General features: G+C 35.5%; 1 protein-coding gene across 2 annotated transcripts; it reads right to left on the reverse strand.

Moving 5' to 3' along the window:
• Positions 1–3,231: 3,231 nt before the first annotated feature.
• On the reverse strand, positions 3,232–22,360 carry LOC134848344 (probable valine--tRNA ligase, mitochondrial). Of its 2 annotated transcripts, none has more exons than XM_063865746.1 (8): positions 21,948–22,360; positions 19,534–19,699; positions 16,027–17,121; positions 12,874–13,059; positions 9,669–9,907; positions 8,927–9,163; positions 3,835–4,502; positions 3,232–3,539 (listed from the first exon to the last, which is right to left on the reverse strand). In XM_063865746.1, exons 1-8 carry the CDS (start codon positions 22,353–22,355, stop codon positions 3,416–3,418), a joined length of 3,123 nt encoding a protein of 1,040 aa, XP_063721816.1. In that variant the 5' UTR covers positions 22,356–22,360; the 3' UTR covers positions 3,232–3,415. The 2 variants fall into 2 exon arrangements, with proteins under 2 accessions (XP_063721816.1, XP_063721817.1); XM_063865747.1 differs by having other exon boundaries at positions 19,534–19,716; positions 21,948–22,058.
• Positions 22,361–22,399: the final 39 nt, after the last annotated feature.

The raw sequence follows: 22,399 nt of genomic DNA on the forward strand, positions 1-22,399 counted from the left end.
TCTCGTTTTTCATTGTTTTGCATAAAAGTCATGTTTCTGTAAGTCACCCTTACATCTGCTAAATTTGGAATACAGAGTAGGATAAAGCTCAATTGTTGGATCAAGAATTACTTCAAAGGTGAATTCTTTTATATTTGTAAAAAAAGTAGTCTGGACAAGAACTGGAAATTTCGGTTTGTCTTGTAGCTTCCGAGCCGTTATTTCTATTTTCAAGAGCAAAAATTGGCCCCATTTGGAACAGAACCGGCCACCATAGCCAAACAAGAATCATGAACGAGAAAAATGTCTCAACCTTTTATAAAGTAAACAAAACCACGCATAGAACAAAAAAATTATATCAGAATTAGTAAAATCCTTGATGCATGTTGTCGAAAAGCGCATGGAAACAAAAGAGTTATCCATCTTTCAAGAATAAAAACATCTCCACTAAACACGTCCTGATCTCCAAAATAAAGTTTTTGCCAAAGTTACTTCATAGAATTTTGCTGGATGCTGGTTGATGCTTGAATCAAGGGCAAAAAAATCCGTTGAGAGCTTTGTTTTCAAATTGTTTCGGAATCGCAAAACTTTGCTGAGGTTCTATGTAGTTAGCAGGTTTGCATCTGAGGTGATGAAGCCAATTGCATGTCAACAACATCCGCTGTGAAGCCAAAGCAAGCAGGACCCAGCCATTTACGATAGTTAAATATCTCAACCGATGAGGCAAAACCAATCGTGCCTCATCGGTTGAGATATTCGACTAAGATAAACGGCTGGGTACTGCTTGTTTTGATACCCTAGCGGATATTGTTGATATGCAATTGGATTCATTACTTGAAACTTCGCTTGGTTGAAGGACTGGAAAAATGAAGCTGACTGTTTCTCTAACGTAGTCATTCTCTGATAAATTGTGGTCTTCTGAGCCAAATGAATCGGTTTTTATTGATAGTCATATCTAAATTGTCTTTTTGACTTAAAATTGTTGTGTTCCGAAATTTTCTTACCAGATTTCTTTATTTGTATAGTCTAAGTTGTTTTGAAAGAAAATTCAGAAAAAAATTTCGTCTGATCAACTATGTATAATCGCATTTCGTTGAGCTGCTTCGCAATTTGTTCCTGATTTGCAGGCAGCTTCGCAAGAGCATTGATTAGCTTTGTGGTACTTTGTCGTTAAGTGCCCAATTACATATTTCATAAAACGCACGAGGAAATTCCCGAGATTATCATGAAACGACAATGTCATGAAAATGTGTGGTAAAACAGAAAAACATTTTCCAATATAGTCCGTCGCAGGCAGTGGAGGTACCTTGGTCATTTGCTGCGAGTAAAGCCGACTCGCTACACCAGAATGACATTCCTGGCTAAACCGGACCTGCAATTTAAAATACCTCTCGTGGACGAGTCAAAATGTTTTACAAGCGTATCATCAAGAAAGTCAATACTTGAGCCCTTTCATCTGTCTCAAGAGACCTTCGTTAAAACTTAGAAGACCTATTTGACGATGTTGGTCATCCATCCTAACCAGTGGAGACTACTAACGTACAAAAAAGACGTCAAAACCTCGACATGAGGTGGAAAAGATGACGAGGACGGAATATCCGCTTTTGAGCTGAAGCAGAAATGTTCCAATGTAAGAACGTCGACTTCGTGAAGCCGAGATTACAATAGAAGTCTTGTGATTGCACTAGATCGAATCGTTGTTGGTTAGCCTGTGATAAAATCGAGATGCATTGTCCCGCACAGTTAGTTGCAAGAAGTTAGCTTGTTGTGGTCCTGGTATGGCTGCTACTCCGTTTTATGATCAGAAAAGTCATTCGAATTGATGGAAGTCTTCTATCTCAGTTCATGCAAAAGTCGCGAATTCTACTTGCGCGTGCAAAATTATAATAAAACTTGATGAATGGAATTTGTTTGATACAAAAAACGACACAAGGCAAAGCCCCTAGTCAAACTAAGGAGAAAATTTGTTTAAAAAAATAGCTTAAAATAAAGCAACTAATCCACATATCTTCAATGGATTTTATATTTGGATGACGTTTGTATCAGCGCTGGCTTTATTTCTTTTTGATGCGCTTTTACGGCGGGAAAAACCTAAAACTTTTTAAGTCAGTTACTGCGCTACCTAAAAGCTTTGATGTTAAAAACATTTTTTAATCTACTTCTTTTTCTCTGCGTGATAGTAGCTCACTTGGCAAATCGTGTCATAGGAGTTAGAAGTAGTAATGCTGAAAGCGACCATCCACGAATCTGCTTTGTTAGTAGTTGTCTGCTTTTTCATCTGATTGGCTGTTGTTAACCTGCCTGTTGAGATCAATCACTTGGCTGATCAGATTAGGTATTCACGCTACCATTATGTCAAGCAGAGTTCAGTGTTCATACTTTATATATTGCCTTCCTGTATTTTAATCTCGAGCTGCTTTGTTATTAATTAGCGCTACTGGCTATTGCCAGAACTACCAACTGGTCGCCGAAAAAGTAGTGGCTTAATCAAAAACTACCAAAATAACTTCAAAATAAACAAAAAACAAGTTCCCAAAAAAAAGACGATGGTTTGGCCAAATTTTCTGCCCCACAGACAGATTTTGAAAAAGCAGGCAAAATATTGTTTTGTGCATAAAACAAAACGAATAGCCGATCAGTGTGCATAGTGATGTTTACTATTAAATCGAAAAAAAATTCTATTTAATTTATAACATTTTCAATGTAAGGAACCAATTTCTAGTATCATGGTCTGCTCAGTAACAAACTTATTATGCAGAGTTCTATATTTTAGAAGTAATTCCGGCGACCAATTCATCAACTTCTTCTCTAAATTGTCCAAGAAAAATATAAAGACTTACTGCAGCTCCGACTATCTGAAAGGCTTTTAATGAATATCAGGCCTTATTTGAGGTTTATTTAAGGTAGCTGGGTTTGTTTGGAAAAACAACAGAATCCAAAATTTCTCCACATCACCGCAAACACTAGCGAGAACACGAAAAGAAACAGCTTTACAAAGTGCATAAAGAAAGTCGAAATAAGTCTTGAATTAGTAAAGGTTCGGCTGTGTCACGGATTTGATCTGCGACCTAGAGATAATGAGTCTCACGCAATTACCACTCAGCCACGGACGCTTAATGTAACACAAACACTAGCCATAAATAAAGCAGAGAACAGATGCTATGAAATTTCCAATGCTACAGATCGTGGTTACAGCAAAAGTGGCACCAAATAAGAGGTCACTTTTTCTGAACATTTTTATTTGCTAGTTAGATTAGAAAAAAAAAGAAGGTTCGTACTAATACACTAATGCTCGCAAGCTGGCTAGTGTAAACAACAGATCAGCTGTCGAAAATTAGAACTTTTCTATCAAACAATATTGGCCTTGTATTTAAAGAGTTCGCAACGCTGCTATGATCGCTATCGTATGTAGTTTAATTAACAAATATAGATCTAGTTATATCAATTTGCAGAGTAATTTCAGCTGGTTGCTTTCAATTTCCAAAGCGTCATTTTCATTTTCGAGCATTTTTAAAGCCTCAAACGAAGTGCCGTCTGTCAGAATAATCTCCACTCCTTTCCTAAAAACATCAAAAAATTCTTATGAAAGCAAAAAAATATGCACCAATATATCCGCTTAAAAAGTAATAGGTCAGGTTATCTGATTCAGCATAACTGACTCTGGTACTTCAATATGGACTTCGATTAGCCAAAAAGTAACAAAATAATCCATTAATCATAATTCTAAATGGGAAAAAAGAATTTAAAATTTAACTTCTGATGAAAATAAATATCACAAAACATTTGTGTAACGGTTTAATTTAGAAGCTTTTTCTACAAGGACAGAATTGACTATACAAATTTCAAACAACTTACAATTGAAGTTGCAGTTTCCTTTTGAAGAAAATTTGAATCGACTTTGAAATCAGGGGGTAACTGGGTACCAAAACATGCAACTTCGAAGGGCAAACACTCTCACTCGAAGCTATCTGTTCACTCACAGAGCATGAAACACTGTCTACTAATTCGGTCACGCCTTTTACAAGTTGGTTCAAAAAATCGCCTTCTTCATCAATCCAGTTTTCCTTCAATTCAGATCGATAGATAGTTTCTAAATCAATATCGGTTATAAAAGGCTCACATAGAATACTGTTCCAATTAATTGTCCCAATATCTTTTGATCCAGACACAAATTTTAACTGCTGGTTAAGTTTTTCAGTAATAAATGGTATAATTGGATGCGCTAGTTTAATAAACTGGCTCAAAACAAAAATAGCAGTGCAGTAGGCTGAATGCTTTACTTCAGCATCTTTGCTAGCTGCTTGCAGATAAATCAAATACGAATTTGAGAAATCCTTCCTCAGAAAGAAGTCTAATTCGCCGATGAGTTGAGCGAAGTTCATTGATTTGTAGTTGCGATTTGAGCTTTCCTGCAACCGAATTAGCTTTCGGAGAATAAACTCGTCCATTGCTGAAATCAACTCGGGTAGAAAACTGTCCGGATGGTCGTGAGATGGCATCAATGGACTCGACTCTTTGGTTAGCTAAAACAATTATTGCGATGTCACAATACGAGGACCATTTGCAGACGCTTCTTGCTTCTTCAAGACTTTTCAAAATTTTCCAAACACCAGACCCCAATCATAGCATATATTAATGTTATCGGCAAAATAATTTAACCGAGTCTTTAGAGAGATGTCTAAAATTTTTGCAGGCCGATAAGAAGATTTTTGAATTAATAAGCGGACTCATAAAACATGCATGAGAACTCGAATTGACTCTCTAATCTCCGACAAGACCCAATGGATCTAAATTCCACGCTAAGTCACACTAGCATCTTTCATTTAAAACATTTAGACAAAGCGGAGATTAGCAAATCTCACAAAAACTAATAAATCATAATGAAAAAAAAAATAAAAAAAATCTACTTCGCACATTTTTCCAACTGCATAAGAATTTTTAAATCAAAATAAACCCAGATCAGCATCTCCAGGAAATAATCTGCAGCCAAATTTTTACAAAAACTGGTAAAAACCAAACCATTCCAAGTTCCGAAAAAAAACATTTTCGCTACTGAATGATTGATTACTATCGTCATAATTGCACGTAAAAGAGAAAACTATAAATTTTTCGTGACATTTACACTTTCGCTGTTCGATAGTGGAAAACCCTCCTTTTCAACAAAGATAATGAAGTGAATAAACGAAAATTCAAACCGGGAAAAAATAAAATTGAGCCTGAAAAAAAATTAAAGATTATTGTTGAATATCAGATATGGGTTATCGCAGCTATCGAGAAAAAAATCAAAAAGTTTATAAAACATGCCAATAATAACAAATTTGAACTTTCTGAGGGCGATAACTTTACTTTTTGTGTAAAAAAGTGAGTGATTGCTAATGCAGGAGAACTTCGTATTTCCCTTTATGTCCATTAAACCCACAATCCTAGTTTTGGAGGTCACGTTGAGAAAACGGTCAAAAAAACCAAAAAATTGACTAATTCGAGGGTCATAATTTCAAGTGTAAAAGTTCGGGTGTAGCCGTTTGTGAAGGGGAGCTTCCCAAAATCCGTTCTGTTCATAAGAACCAAAATCTCAAGAAGTTTTGAGAAAAATTAAAAACTTCTTCAAATGTGAAAAAAATAATCCAAAGCGTCTCGGAAAAAATAAAACACAAAAATTAATCCCATACATTTTAAAAATACCTGTTTTTATCAAACAGGATTTCTAGGCATACATGTCATGCAGAAAATTTGAATTTAAAGTCAGCAGCGGGGAAAAAACTTACGAAGCGCAAATAAAGCCGCCCATCTTTCAGTAGACATCAGTTAAGCCGAGAAAAATTATTTTATACAAAATTAAGAAGTTTCGAACCCCCCTGAACCCCCCAATGAACAACAATTGCAACTGTAATCATACGTTTTTATAGCACAAAAAATCCTTGATGTGGCAACTAAGCCGACAAAAATTGATCAGTTAAAAGAAATTCCGACAAATCAATTTTTTACCGGAAAATTTATGAAAAAAATAAGGCCTGAAAAAACAAGATGAAAAATAAGATTACATACTGAAACAAACAATGTCTGGCCGGGATTCGAATTCCGGGATTTAGGATGCAAAGACAACGGCATTACCTTTAGCCCAAAAGAAAAAAAACCTGGAATTTATTATCATTCAATAAGTAGTAGAAGTAGTAAGACTTTAATTTACGCCTTGGGGAATTAAAAAAAAAACGAGCAAAAAAACAATCGAAATTATTGCAACATTATTTATATAAACAACATTGGCATTTCAAAAACGACCTACAAGAAACGTATATGTTCAATTTTGATGAGCATAATCTGTTAAGAAAGATCCGAATCTGCCTGTTTGACACTTCTGATGAGTCTATAATGTTGTGACCCGTTATCTCAACAAAATCATTGACGACACTCATTATCCGGTAGAAAAAAGACCTTGAAGTGAGAATTTTTCATGATATCCGCGGCTTCAACCTCGTGAAGTGGGCATTTCGTAATCATCGAGTAAGTAGTAGAATGTCAAAGAAACTATTATATTTTAAGCAATTTGTGCCAAGCCGAACAGAAGATGAAAACCTGAGATCTCATTCAATTAGTTGGTAGCATATTGGCAATGAATTTGACAAAGTCAGCAAATAGATGTAGGAATTGGACCCATAGCACCATTTAAGACCAGCATAATTGAAATTCTCAAAAGGAGAGTTGTATTGTCTAAGGACCACACAGGGTAACCATACAACAAAACTGATACCACGCATGATCGGTAAAAATTGAATTTCACTGAAGACGGAACACTTCTCGGTACACAGTGTCGAAGATAAAAAAATAGCCTTCTACTTTTGTGTAACTTAGATCTGGCAAGAAAGTTCCATTTTAGATTGCCAGTAAGTTCAAGGCTTAAATCAATGCTTTAATCAAAAAATGAGATTTCGATTTTGCCGAGAAACAGTGGAACTTGATGTTTAATGCCGAATGGTAAGATGCCGCATTTTGATACATTGAAATTCAGCTCATGATCGGCCGACCATAATTTTAGAACATCTATATCTGCCTGCATCTTCCTCAAAATAGGGGAATGGAACGTATTAAATTTAGCATCATCTGCAAAGCAATAATACAACGAGTTCATAGGTAATTCTTGCATGTCGTCGATGAATACCAGGAAGAATGAAGGTCCAAGAACACTACCCTGTGGTACCCCGCTTGTAACAGGAAGACTGCTTGACAGTGCTACCTTAATTTTCACTCGCTGAGTTCGTTTTGTAAAGTAAGTTTGAATCAAAGCAAAAAGCTGTCGTCAAAAACGATTAAAGAGAGTTTTGTAGGAAGGATAGCATGCGACACTGAGTCAAATGCTTTTTGAAAGTCACGATATAATACCAGTTGCTCCACATTGTCGTCGAAAATCGAATAGACTCTACCAAGAACGGTCAGCATTTGCGTAATACAGGAATGACCTTTGCGAAAGCCATGTTGTTTGCTGTTAAGTTCAAGGCTTACTTTAGCATAGATAAAAATTTAAAAAACTCGAGATTCGTAATTAAATTAAACCGTGGTAAAATCATCGAGATTGAGCAATAAATTTCGACGGATGTCCAGTTCTCCAAAAACAAGGCCAAGAACAAGAATAATGGATTTGTCTAGATAAAACATAGAGAAATAAAGCAAATTGAAAATTTATAAGAAAAATGATTTACGGGAGAAAAGTCTTGTTCCCGATTAAAGACACTTGCTTTTGCAAGCGTAATAAATAAAGTTTTTAATCTTATATTAAATCCACTTTCAAAACTAGAGGTCGAAAGATGAATCTTAATTGATCTCAAAAAGTGTATATATTTTTAAGTGCATTGATAAATGCATTGAAACTTATGAATGCACATCTGTAGTTATAAGAACATTTTAAGTTTTTTTTTCTAGAAATAAACGAACAAAAAACGTCACCAAGACCTGAATAAGAATCTTCACTCCGTTCAGTGACTCTTGAAATTCACGACAAACATAACAACTACAATTGAGAAGAAATAGATAGATTTGACGTTGACGCCTAAAAATAAGAGAATAAAACAATTAATTTCAACACAAGCGAGAAAACATCAAAATGTAACTCGAAAAGGGTCAAAATTTTTTTTTAAAAAAAAGCAGAAAGACGACAAAACTAGACATGTACCGGAATCGAACCACCGCACTCGAGATTAAAAGTTAAAAATACTAGCACCTGTGCAATGGTCGTTTGACAGTATTCATACACTAGGCACCACTAAACTAAATGCAAAGATACAATACCGATGCAGTGAAATTCAACCACCATATAATGCTATTGCTGCAAAAATGCCAAAAATGAGGTCTTTTATTTGAGACTTGGGTAGAAAGCAAGTGAACTTCATAAAATAACACTAAGCTGCACTTGTACAATAAGAAGCTTACAACGCTGCGATATGCATCGTTTCAGAAACACGCGCAGTCAGATATCTGAAGAGTATAAATCGGAAGATAAACAAACTGAGCTTAAGTTGAAACCTAGGAAGTCGGAACATCATTGAAACAAATTTAAAAAAAATATTTGAAAAGGTAACAGAACGGAAACTAAGCCGACAAGAATTGAGAAGAAAGCCAAAAAGCTGAAAAAATTGAAACACATAATTGGTGATAGATAAAACAAGGCCCGACCAGGAATCGAACCCAAGACCTTCGAAATGTCCCGAAAACCCTTTACCACCACATTACATGAGCAGCTGAGAACGTAATTAATGACTCATTATAAAGCAAGCTCGATTTCTAACACCTTTCCAAGTAGTTAAGTTTAGAAAAATCTATTACCCGATTAAAAGAGACTCGCTCCCGCAAGTGTAGAAAAAAAGAGCTTTTCAATTACATATGTGAAAGGCATTTATGATTGAATCAGATGCCAAATCCCTGAAAAATAAGTTGAAATTTAAAACAGGCTACTAACCATGAAGACAAAATTGGCGACATTTTTGAGCTTATTGCAAAACTCGAGCGAAGTTTTGATCGACGACAGCTGTAACTTCATTGGCGACGCTATCTTGTTGTTGCCTCTTAGCAACATCATGCGCAAAGTATCAGCGCCACATGCGGGAATCGAACCGGAAGTCCCGAAGATACTCTCTGTAAACTTGCCGAAGTAATCCTTCTCCGAGTTGCTCATTTGTCCAGACTGTATTCTAGCCTAGGCAATTAATTTATGAAATAAATTTTTCAAAATTAAGACCTGAGACCGAGACCCAAACCGACACTTGGGTTAAACTCGCTCAAATAAAAAAAATTTCAATATCGCGTATCGAAACATCAACATACCTTCTTTAAAATTATCACGAAGAAAATTTCAATCGAAAATTTAGAGCAGTTGTTTCATCAGTCTTCTCAATCGGGAAATATTATAAGTAGCAAATTAATAAGACTAAAAATTCATAATCTGGTAAGAAAATTCGGCAAAAAAGGCGTATGGTTTAGTATCTTATCCTTACGCAACAAAACTAAATAAGTTCAAACAAGAAAAACTGGAGATATTTTCGGCTCCCAGTCAATTCGTCCACAGTTATTTTCACCCCAAAAACACAGTCCTTTGCGCCCCAAAAACAGTCAGTTCCTGAAATGACTGCTTTTGGGGTGGAAGTGTCTGGGGCGGAAATGACTGGGGCGGCAATGTCTAATCACGTATTTTCATCGCTCACTTTCATATTTGCTTTGAAATCCTTGGCCGTAACTCCGTTTATAATCTGCAGAGGGTCGATCACATTGCCCAGTGACTTGCTCATTTTGCGTCCAAAGGGGTCCAAAACTAGACCATGCAGATACACATTCTTGAATGGTACAGTTCCTTCAGTCAGCTCAGTGCACAAGAGGAGCATGCGCATGACCCATGGGTGGAGAATATCAAAACCAGTCACCAGAAGATCGGTAGGGTAGCGCCCTGAAAGGTATACACCGACTTTTAACTTCCATAATATTAGCTGGTGTCTATGCGACAAGCACACAATATTCTGACCACCGTTAACTTTGCGGAAACCAAAAAACGAAACAATTTTTGCGCGTGCTAGGGTTAGGAGTTATTTAAGTTAGGAGGGACTAAAAATTAACTTACGAGACACAAGTTTCAATATTTATTCTAAATGGCTTATTAGCGAAGAATCATACAAAAAACACCCAACTAAGTTTTGTAAACAATTTTCACTCAAAATTTTTCCTACAAGCTAAAATTGTTCTGCAAATAACTAGACCTCACAGGCCAGTGTTTGGTTATTTTTCTTCAAAGTATCAATCAAATACAATTAAAGAGCTCTCATAAGAAGTATCAATTTACCTTATGTTAAAAAAATGTCCAAGGTACCCAACGTTTTGTGAGACAGAAAATCTAGAAAAACTGAAACACACTCAAATACAAAGTTCCTAGCCATTTATAGAGGCCGCAACGACACAAACACCAGAATGTAATATAAAAGTATAATAATAGCATAGACAACAAAAGCGTTTGACACAGGGGCAAAGCGGAGCTTCGCACCACTTGCGATACAGCACAAAAATATTTTAAAAATAAGAAAAAGAAAAAAATGAAAAAAGTTGAAAAAAAGAACCAAAATTTTCGTATGTTTCGATAAAAGATAACTAGGGGCCTAGCTAAAGCTGAAGGTTGGTATTTTGATAACTTTGTTATACTGATGGGTGATCAAATGGGCAATTTCAAAAATTGACTTTGCCCAAAACCAGAGTTGTTTCTCTACTAAAATAATAAAAAAGAAGGGCAAAAATTTATGAGAAATTGATATCTTCCCAAAGACAAAAAAGTTAAAGACACGCCGCTTCTACAGGAAAAACTCTCACAGCCGTTTCATTCGATTGAATCCCAAGGTAGTTTATTTAAAAAATCAAAAGTTTCTGAACAACAATCGAAAGTTCAATGCAATATCTTTTTTCAGCAATAAAATTTTCAAAACCGAGTTTCTCAATTGACCAAATAAAACTAAGAATTGGCAGGGTAGTTTTCGAGAAAAGTAAAAAAATTCCAAAAAACGGTCACTAAATCAAAAAGTTTACTTTTCTGAGAATCATAGCTTAAATTATGAAAAAAATTGACTGTAGCCACTTATACAGAGGAGATTCGCACAACCTGTTATTTCGATTAAACGCAACAACTCAAATCATAGAGGATAGTTTTCGAGAAAAAAAAATCAATTAGTTTCAAAGAACGGTAAAAAAACAATTATCGTTCGTAGCCAACTATGCAAGGAACTTTCTCACAAACCGTTTTTTAGATTAAACCAATTACCTCGGATTTGATCAAGTTGTCAAAAATAATATAAAAAAATGGTCAAAAAATAATTTATTTGTTCTTTCCGAGGGCCCTAACTTTTGAGTTGAAATAATTGGGCTTAGTTGATCATGCAGGAGCACTTCCCATGACCAGTTGTTTCATTGAACCCACGTTAAAAACTCACATTGTGTTTGAATTTATTATAAAGCAAACAATTTAGAAATATTAATAAAAAAATTAATACATCCGGCAAGTAAGCCGAAAAAAGTTGAGATGAAAGCCACAAGCCGACAAAAAATTAATTTAATTGTGAAAAAAATCCCAGTAATAAACATTGCACCCAGGAGTTAAGCATGTCATCAGGCATGAGCATAATCAAGCCAGCAGTTGATTCAACTGATTTTGTTAAACTAGTTTGTTAATCGCAAGCGTAAATAGCATTTACTTAAGAGCAGGAAGCGGATCACGTTTTTCGTTATCTTGACGTTTTTTTTAAATTAGTGAGTTTGCCTTCATTTAAAAAAAGGAAATAAATTGAACGACGAAACTCAAAGAAAAAAATCAGAAGTCAAACCGTGAAAAACCAAAATTGAGCCGAAACAACTTTTAATACTTTTTCTGAAAAAAAATCATAACAAACTATATAAAAGAATCTTCATTATGCTCATCGACTCTTAAAAATTAATATCAAAATTCTAATCTTAACAAAAATGGTTAGAACCCTAGATACATAATTTATCAGTACTTACTAAATATTTATTGGTCAAATGTTGAATTTGATTTTGCAAAAATTGAGCATGTTAGCAGCAGAAAGGATTCAATGATCAGAAGCTGATTTATGGGGGGAGGGCGGATACGCGGACGCCTTCCCTTCTCAGGAATTCAACCCCCTGCCGACCCAAAATCCCCTTTATACTATTTTGAGACATCAACTTTTGGCTGCCGAACCCTAAAATTTTTCTAAAGACGCCTTCGGCGCCAATATTTACTAATTTTGAGAGGGAAGCGCCAACCAAAATCGCAATTTTTTGGTCAAAATTCTCAAAAAGCCAACAACCGCGGTTTTTTGGCCTGGTTTCTCAAAATTTGGCCAAAATAGGGTCTTTTTAGTTCTTTGGGAGAGCTCGGAAAAACAATTTAGCCAACCTTAAAAAAGGTCACTAAAATTTTCGAAAAAATTTTGAAAATCCGCCCCCACAAGAAAAACCTAGATCCGCCCCTGACTCTGATTTAATAACGCTTGCAAATCGCAAGCTTATTAATCGCATGCGTAAAAAAGATCTAAAACAAATTTCTTTTGTTGCTGATTTACATGAAAAGTTTTTAGCATAAGTTTCATGATCCATTTTCTAACAACATCCAGTTTGCTGCTCTGACATTTGAAGAAAATGATGAAATATTTGTGCTGCATAGTTTTTTCTCAGAAAAACTTCTTTTTTACTTGCAAATCGCTCTAAATGACACGTCACTAAATGCTAAACATATCACTTAGTTCTTTACACGCCTTTTTTTCGTTCGAGAATTTCATCATTGTCTCAAGTTCAGTTGAATTAAGATGCGCTTTGTAGAACGTTTGAATAGCGGCGAAGACTAAGAGAAAATTCCAGAACAACTGCAACGTTTCTCACCTGATCCTATGAGCTGGTTAGTACTTCTATGTGGCCAGTTCAGAGCAGCCAGAGGGTATATGGCGGATGAGAACCACGTGTCCAGCACATCACTGTCTCTCTTCAGCATGACGTCATCTGGGTGACAGTTGTATGACGTCACAGCCTCACTCTTAGCAAGAGACTCATTGTGCTCACACACAAAGCCTGGACAAAAGATTATGATCTAATTGTAAACACAGCCAACAGACGGTTGGAAAAGAGTCAATGAACACAGTTAAACAAAAAAAATACTGGTTTGTTTTTTTTTTCGAAAAAATCTCACCTTTCGAATTCCAAGAAACAAATATATGGCCTTAAAGCTCTTGGAATTTCTAGAACAATTTATGATTGATACTTTTTAGATAAAATTAACTCACTTGAGAAAACTTATTCAAAAGGTAGTTTTATATTTCGCCGGGAAATCTGATATTTAAATTCCGTTTTCGAAGTATGACGTTATTTGTGACCTTTACTTTTCAGCTGTTCGATAGTCGAGTTTGTCTTCTTTTACATAGGAAATGAAGTAAACTTAAAAAGAAATCAAAAGAAACCACGAAAAAGTAAATTTGACAAATTTTAAGACTTCCTGAAAAAACGGAAAAAAATCATCGCGACCTCTATAAGCGTCTGAACTACGTTCATCCGCTCTTAATAAACAAATTCAAGCCATTTAAATTTCAAATACAGACGTTGACCTTTTTGAGATAACAACCTAATGTGAGCTTGATGCTTTCCACGAATTAGTTTTGACGGATCCTATTCTATTGGACAAACGCTTTCCAAATCTGTTGTATTTTATTTAATTTTAATTAATAATTCCGTTTGCAATGGTAAATTTGCCGTTTCTCTTCTGACTTTTAGGGCGTTTATCATCTGATCATTAAAAGTCTTTGTGACTTAAGGGGCCGTCGGACCATGTTTCTACCTTCGGTGGTGGGTAGATCGGTTATTAATTTCGATCTAAAATTATCGGCAACAAGAAAAATATTACTTCGGATAAAAAAATATTACAAGAGAAAAATGTTACTTCGGAGATAAATTGCATTGCGGCGAATTTCAATAATTGGATGATAAACAACAACGAAAATCAAAGAGCAGAATGCAGCTCATACGTACAATATTTTTATCAGCGAATGATTGACAGCAAAGTTTAGCATGCAATAATCTGTCTTGAGTTCAGACAAAGTCAATTTTAATTAGGTTTTACGCTTGAATGAGGACAAATATTTGAACACTGAGTGTGCCCAGAAATGCTCCATCCCGCGCCTAAGTAGCCATCTTGACTCTAAACGGTTACGTAGGAAAAAATAGACAAATTATAGAGTAAAAAAATCTATATTAACTAACTATTTTTTTGCTTACCTTTGTTTTTCTTATCTTGTTTCTGATTGGTTAATATATGTATTTGTCTTCTTTTTGATGAGTAGGAAATACAAAAATTCTACCTTTTGACCGGAGGCCAAACAATAAGCAGAATAACCCAAGAGCAGAAAAGCTCTTAGAGCAGAAAAAACAGAAAAATATTAATTTGTATGGGCCAATCGATAAAAACAATTTCTGGAATCGTTAATACCAAAAACGAAGTGACTAAATTGTACAAAAATTGAGTAATTTCACCAAGTTTACTTTTAAGGGGAATTTGAAAAATTTTGACACAGGGGCGAAACTGCGCATCGAAAACACTAGCGAAAAAACTACAAAGAAGCAGCTCCATAAAGTGGGAAAAAGTGAAAATAAACCTCGAATTAGTAAGACTTTTGCTACGTATCGAATTCGAACCTTCCATCTCAAGATTTGGAGTCTCGTGTCCTTCCCTCTCGGCCAACGACGCTTAGCAATCGACAAACACTAGCCACGAATAAAACAGAGAACAGATGCTATGTATTTACAATGTTACAGATCGTGATTATAGCAAAAGTGCCGCCAAATGAGCGGTTTTATTTGCGAGTTAGTCTTTTAAGTGGAAATATTGACGATTCTAATACCTGTGTTTATCGATTAGCTCGTACAATTCAGTTTTGTCTGTTTTTCTGCTCTTAGACCCTTTCTAAGAAAAAATGTACACTAAAAAACGAAAAAAATGCCTTTCCCCTTTTATTCATATAAAATTTAGATGGTCGAAAATCCAGATGGTCGAAAAAAAAAATCCAGATGGTCGAAAAAATACATTCTACAAAATCCCACATAGAAAAGATCAGCTATTAAAATTTAAAAAACGACCCCAAAAAATAAGGGAGCTTAAACAATTCACTTTGTTGACATTTAACCAAAATTTTTCTCAAATTTTCTCGTTTTGCACTTAGTTTACTAAGCAAACACTCCCAATTTTCAAGTTTTCAGCCGAATCCAGCCTAAATAGAAATTCTAGACGAAACCCCAAAAATATTGTTTGAAGAAGTAAAAAAAAAGTGAAGGAAAATTTTCGAAAGCCGACATTATTTAGGCAAACAACGTTTGGGCCGAAAAAAATGCAATACTTTGATATCAAAACAGCAAAACTGTTTACGCAGATGTCTTAGCATAATATCAATTATAAAAATTAATGATACGAGCGTGTATGCAAGTGGATGAATGATCACGCAATGAAAAACTAAGCAAGGTATCCTAGTGCCCGATTCTAAAACACTTGCTACCGCAAACTTAAACAAGAAAAACCAGTAGCTCTCCAAATAACAAAAATTTCAAAAAAACTATGTGCCAAAATGACTGAAAAGCAATAAAGCATAAAAAATGCACGAAATATTAAATTCCGAAAAGTACGGTTATTTAAAAAAGAAACATGCATAAAATACCATCGTTGCACTTAACTTCCACCAGAGGCCTTCAGGAGATGATTCATGTGAACTAAGTTGTTCACGGTCACAAGTGCAATAAATGTATCAAAAACATCAAAGTAGTTACCGATCATGAAGAACATATTTAACCCTGAATGTAGCTCAAGTCTGATATTAGAGTGGTCTGAAGTCTTTTGAAAAAATCAAAAAGGTCTAAAAGCGCATATTCAGCTTTTAAAAAGTCAGCTGTTTTTGTTCCTCTTTGGATATTTGATTTCTTTGTAAAAAAACGTTTGCTAACTCTTTTCACTCTTTCAAGCACTTTCCTTTTCAAAAGCACAATGATTGGAAAAATTACCTTTTTCTTGGTCATTGATTATGACTTTGTAAGCGGGAACCTGATGCCCCCACCAGATTTGTCTAGACAAACACCAGTTAAAGCTGGCCTCTTTATCAATCGCTTTTTGCATCGCACCACTATTGTCAACCGAAACTACTTCCAAAATTTCATTTTTCCATTTGCTCAGTAGGATATTTGTATCGAGAAACCATTGATCCTTATTAAAGAATTCAAGTAAGTCGCCGCTGCGAACACAAAAAGGTAGGAACGAAGACCTTTCTTCTATTTGCTCTATTTGGTTCGCCTCTGTAAGCATGTTTACGACTTGTTCGCGAGCTTCAAATCTGTTCAAACCTTCAAACTTCCCGCATAACTTATTCAATTTACACTCGTTATCATACATTCCCTCTCGTAATTCTCGGTCCATTTTAATTCCAATACGCGAGCAAATTTCGTCGTCTGTTGTATTATGCGAGGGTGTTAATTTCATGACACCAGTTCCGAAATCAACTGCAACTTTATCATCCGCATAGATGACTAATTTCCTGTTATCAACTGGATTTATTGCGTATTGGCCAATCAAACTTGAGTACCGTGAGTCGTTGGGATTCACACAAAGAGCAACGTCTGCAAACATTGTTTCGGGTCGACTGGTCGCTACAGTTACAAACTCGCCATTAGAGACTTTATACTTAATATGAAACATCAACCCGAACAATTTGCTTTCAATGTTCTTTCCCATCTCCGTGAAAGAATTTTTGCCAGGTCCGATTGTTTTCATAAAGACTTCCGAATCACTGATAACTGATTGAAGTGTAGGACTCCAACGTACAAGGTCAGGTTTTCGTTTAATCAACCCTTGATTGAAAAGAAGCCTGAATGCTTCAGCTACTGCAAACGAGTAACTCGAACTCATAGTATAGGCATTGAAGCTCCATGATACAGAAGCACCGATTCGTTTTATTTGTTGCCGAATATTGTTTGATGAAGTTTCTGCAAAGGTTTCCATGTAATCAAGAAACTTTTCTCGTCCCATCGATTGTCTTGTCTGGCCATTTTGGCTCAGCGCTCTCTCCGCCACAACTTGTGACGCAATTCCAGCGTGATCGTACCCTAAAAGAACGCTCAAATCTTTGTTTTAGTCAACCAGCCCAGAGGCAAAACCAGGAGGTTAATTATTTAGGCTGATAAGAGCGCCTATTAAGCTATGAGTTACTTGCAAGAACTCACTTTGTAAATTGCAGCGCAAGTGCGATTTAAAACAGCAATCGTATGATTGCCGGGAAACCGCGACAACTCGCAACAAAAGAAACCTCACAAAAAATACAATTCGCAAAAGCTTAACAACAAGGCAACTCGCAAAAAGAGAACTTATTCAAAACTCTTTCAACATTGAACTTTCCTTTAAAATAAATAAAAAAGCAAAACAGCGGTAAATATCAGTCTTTGAGGCGTCAAAACTTCTTTGATATAAAAAGTTTTTACAAATCAAAGTTAAAAAAGCGCTTCCAGCTATGAAATTAAATCATTTTTTGATAGTTATTAAGAGTTTCTGATATTCTTTCTTGCAATTTTTCATAATTATGACACTTATAGCTTCTTTTTCCGGACTTGAACCGAATCAGGCCTTTTTTGATTAAACTTTGCGCCTTCCCTCATTGCTTCATGAAACTTAATAGTACAGTGAGCATAACCCATTTTTAATTGAAAAGCTGTATACCATCCATCGACCGAATGAATTGTTTTTGATTTCCATTTATCGCAATTTTGAACTGATTCCAAAAAGCCAGTTTGAAATCTAGATCTTTTTGTAGAAAAATATATAACAACACCCGCTGTTTTTCGAAACAATCATGATATGGCCTGAGCTGCTCATTCTCAGTTTTTGTAGCGTATAGAGCTTCTGCCACTTTCAAGACGCTTATAGGAACAAGAGCCATATCAAAAAATGGTTTCATTTTCTTTTTTAACTTTTGCTTTTTCTGTTATCAACAGCTAGTCCTTATTCAATTTTTCTTCAATTGGCCTTCCGCGAAACAATAAAAAGCAACCTTCCACAGATGCTGCGGAGAATTCCAAAATTCCAATTGATGGCTTTTTCGAAACCAGTAACAGTTTCTGTTGGCTCTAATAGTGGATTAACTTCACGTAACAGAAAATAAACTAAACCATTGGGAGTGAGTAGTTATTTATAACAGCATGCACACTATATACTTGATAAAACCATGGACAACTTTAAAATATGCAATCAGCATGCCAATTTTGTATCGCTCAAGAAAGTCCAAGTTTGCCTCAGTGGCGAAAACAGGAATACTGTTACAATACCCCTACCCCGAGCCATGAGCCAAGATATTGACCCCCTTAGAGTTGTCTAAGTTCCATGGGAATTGTGATGTCCCCCAACTCCAACGTCTCCATAGTGCTGAATCGCTCTTGCAACCGACGTAAATTTAGGCATGTTTGCTGCGCATTCCTTAGAAAAGGTGCTCGTTACATTTTGACAAATAGCTCAGACATCTTTTGCGTTTGTTCCTTTTCTTTTGCATGACACCTTAACCTTGTGGAAAATAACATTTTGCACCCCAGATATATTTCAAATGTTTGTTGAAACTATTTGTCAAAATTGGTTTTTACGTACATACTCCCACAATTTCTAACTGTTATGCAAGATTAACAGCTATGCTTTTTCACCCCTTTTGTAATCGAATTTTAAAATGGCAAAAAAAGGTCAGACACATGTAGAAAACTCACTATTCAACTTCTAATTCATGAGGCAACACTGAACGTAAAAGATTCAAATTTTTCTCCACAAATAAATCGTCAAATGCAAAAATTTGCGGTTTAAAAGGTCTTTTTGAGCATCTTCGAGTTGTTATCCCGCTTTTTTCATGAAATCGAACTTCATTAAAATTTTTGTCTTCAAAGCTCAAGATTCGTTTCCGCGCTGACTTGTACTGAATTACAACATTACTCAAACTACTAGAAACAAAATTAGAAATCAAACTGATTATTCACCAATTAATGCTATCAAGGTTTTGAACTCAATTGTTTCCGTTAAACGAGCAAAGAGACTTTTATCTCTCGCCAATAATTGTTTCGATTTGAAAAAAAAGACGGTTTTTTGATGGGGAATTAGGGGTCTTAGCTAAAGGTTAATTAGGGGATTATCTTACAATTTCATTGCGAACTATTGCAAAATGTCATAATTGCTAATTTCAACGAGTTGTCTTTTTTGCTAGTTTTTTTTTCTTGTGAGTTGTCGTGTTACGGATTGGTGGGCGCCATCACTACCGGAGCGCCACAATGTCATCATTTTTTATTATAACCACAATTATTTTATCAAATTTGCTGACAAAATAGACTCAATATAGCGCCCTGAAACATTTGAATTGCTTATCGACAATTCATTGGTTAAATATAGCGTCTACAAAATAATCAACTTTTAAAAAATAATTTTCAGGCAATTTTGAACATTTTTTCTGATTGAAATCAGTGAAGTTAGCTGCCTCTAAATTGTATTTTAACCTGGTATCCATCTGACGTTCTTTCCACACATCAAGTTGTACCTGGACACCGCATCCTGAATGGAGATATCCAATGCATGTCCCATATGTAGGTCTCCAGTCACGTTCGGAGGGGGCATCAACATTGTGAACTTCTCAGACCTTTGCTTGACTTTTGGTTGAAAATGCTGACCAAATCAGACAGCTATGTACATTCAAGTTTGTATCACTATACTTCTTTTAACCTATGACCAAAGTAGCTATTTCCACTAGCTGCAATTTTTCAAATTTAAGGATGTTACAAAATACATTCGATCCAGATTTCAACTTTTAACACTAACTAACACAGAGAAGAAGAAGAGCTGCACAGCACTTGCAAAACAAAACTACATGCCAAAGTTCAAAAGATAATCTGGCTCGTACGAAAAAAAAAAGAAACAATTAAATGAATTATGTTAAATCAATTGTCGGCTGAAAATTTTTTGCAATTCTTAAAGAACTGAAAAACCAAAAACGCAGAGAATTCAGGATAAAGAAACTTCATTAATTTCTTTGTTTCGGCGCCAAAATCAAGATCAAAACTCGAAAATTCACCAAGAAACTTCTCTGAAAACCTTAGAACCAAACAAACTGCATGTCCATGATAAACATCCGGATGTATCAAAAAGCACTTTCGTTACATCACACTTGTCAAAAACGAAGCCAATCCGCAGCGCTAAGGTAGCTGAACTACAGAAAAAATCACACAAACACAAAGAGATGCGGGACGAAATGCGTTATTTCAAAAATTAGACTTTGTCCAAAACCTTTAAGCAGTGAAACGACTAAGTAAAAATTTTTAATTTTTTGAAATTTTTCTAGATACATTACTTTCATCTCACAACATATTAGGGAGTAGACGTTTCTGGAGGACAAATTCGCGCAACCGTTTCTTTTGATTGAACTTTTCACTTCAGATTTGATAGGGTACTTTTTAAGAAAAATTCAAAAGTTTCTAAGAAACGGTCACTGTTCAAAAAATTGACTTTCCGAAATTCGTTAAGTTTTTTCAGCTTAAAACAGGTCATGTCCGGTAAAGTACAGAAGATTACCAAATTCGGGTTTCTCGATTGAACACAACCTGAGAATTGGCACGGTAGTTTTCGAGGAAAAAAAACTCAAAAAACGGTCAAAGTTTCGAAACATTCACTCATTTGAATGGCATGACTTTTTCAAAAAACAAATTGGGCGTAGCAAATAATAAAGCGAAGATTCCAACAACCTGTTGTGTCGATTAAACCTATGATATCAGATTTGTCAGGAGAGCTATCGAGTAAAGTCCAAAAAACGGTCAACAAATCAGAAAACTGTCATTTCCGAAAATCAAAGATTTTTGTTATAAGAAATTGGGCGTAAGAGCTTATGCAGAAGAGATTGACCCGAAATGCTATTTCGTTTGAACCCAAAAACCCAGGTTTGGTAGTTCTCGAGAAAAGTTTAAAAAAAAAACTGTCGAAAATCAAAAGTTTGACTTTTCCGAGGGCCAGAACTTTTTGTGTCAAAAAATTTGAGCGTATTCGCGTATGAAAAGGAATTTTCCACAACCCGTTCCTTGAAGCGAACTCAAAATTTCAGATAATGCAGGGTTAGTTTTCGAGCAAATTCAAAAAGTTTAAAAAACGCACAAAAAAAATTGACTTTTTTAGAGGGCGACAACTTTTTGTGTAAAACTATTTCTGAGTGGCAGCTAAGGCAGGGTAGCTTCTAACTACCCGTTATCTCTAAGGAACCCACAATCTCAGTTTTGAGAGGTTATTTTCTAGAAAATTTGAAAAAAATTCAAAAAACGGTCAAAAAACCAAACATTTCATTATTCCGAGGGCTATAAATTAGTTTAAAAAAATGGGCGTAGCCGCTTATGGATGGGAGCTTCTCAAATCCGATATATTGATTGTAACTAGAATCTCAAAGTTGGTAGGATAGTTTTTGAGAAAAAAAATCAAAAATATCGGTCAAACATTCCCCTCACAGGCTTTTTCGAAGGCTGTAGACAAAGGGGTAAAGCAAAAAGAGACAAGGGGAGTATGCAAACAGAGACCACAAAAATGTAAGCGATCTTTCTATGGATATCCATTTTTTGAAAATCAGTCGAAGAGTTTTTGAGAACAACTACGTTTTGCAAAAAGTATTAAAATCTTCCAAAGCCTCTCAAAAAATATAACAAAAAACCCAACCCCATACGTTTTCATAATACCTGTGTCTATCAAACAGGAAATCTTACGACCCTGATACATAGTTAAGGCCCTTTTCTAACTCTCTCTGCGGTTTCTCTGTCTTAATAAGCTATCATAGAAAACTAGAAAAAGAGGCAAGCTGTTACCAATTCGAGCTGTGAGTAATTGGAGCTGTTTAACAATTACAGCAAGATTCGATTTTTTTGCCATAATGAATGTGTACATTGCTGTTGTTAAGCAGTTCATTGCTAAATTTATCCCATCCCAGTTCAGAAACAGCTGGTGAATATTTTTTGCCCAAATCCGAATAAGTGGCTTTTATTTCAGCTTTCAGGTCTTTAATAGATTTGCAAGATTCGGTTTTAGAAAGTCTTTCATCGGCAGCCAGAGAGTCTTTCATATTAACTGACCAAGTAACCGTTGAGTTTAACTTCTCCTTCGCTTCCGTCGCAGCTTGTTTCTCGAGAGCTTTTCTCTTGCGCAAAATTTTCCGCTCTTTGTTGCTCAGCTTACTAGAACTCGCACGTAGTTGAATGGCTTTGATATTCAGTTGATTGCAAAACAGGCATTTTTTGCTTTGCTGTCGAGCAAACTGACGCAGTTTGAAAATAATTTCAGCACAGCTTAGCATAACTTAGTACTGAAAAGTATAATTAAAGAAAAAATCTCTTGAAA

The sequence above is a fragment of the Symsagittifera roscoffensis genome, chromosome 6, assembly GCF_963678635.1.
Source record: "Symsagittifera roscoffensis chromosome 6, txSymRosc1.1, whole genome shotgun sequence".
Classification (NCBI taxonomy): domain Eukaryota; kingdom Metazoa; phylum Xenacoelomorpha; order Acoela; family Convolutidae; genus Symsagittifera; species Symsagittifera roscoffensis.

Coding starts and splice junctions, on each gene's coding strand:
- LOC134848344 (XM_063865746.1), bottom strand. CDS start 22,355: ATGCTAAGCTGTGCTGAAATTATTTTCAAACTGCGTCAGTTTGCTCGA. Junction 13,060..16,026: donor AATCAATGACCAAGAAAAAG/GTAATTTTTCCA, acceptor TCTTTTGTCCAG/GCTTTGTGTGTGAGCACAAT. Junction 9,908..12,873: donor TAACCAGCTCATAGGATCAG/GTGAGAAACGTT, acceptor TATACCTTTCAG/GGCGCTACCCTACCGATCTT.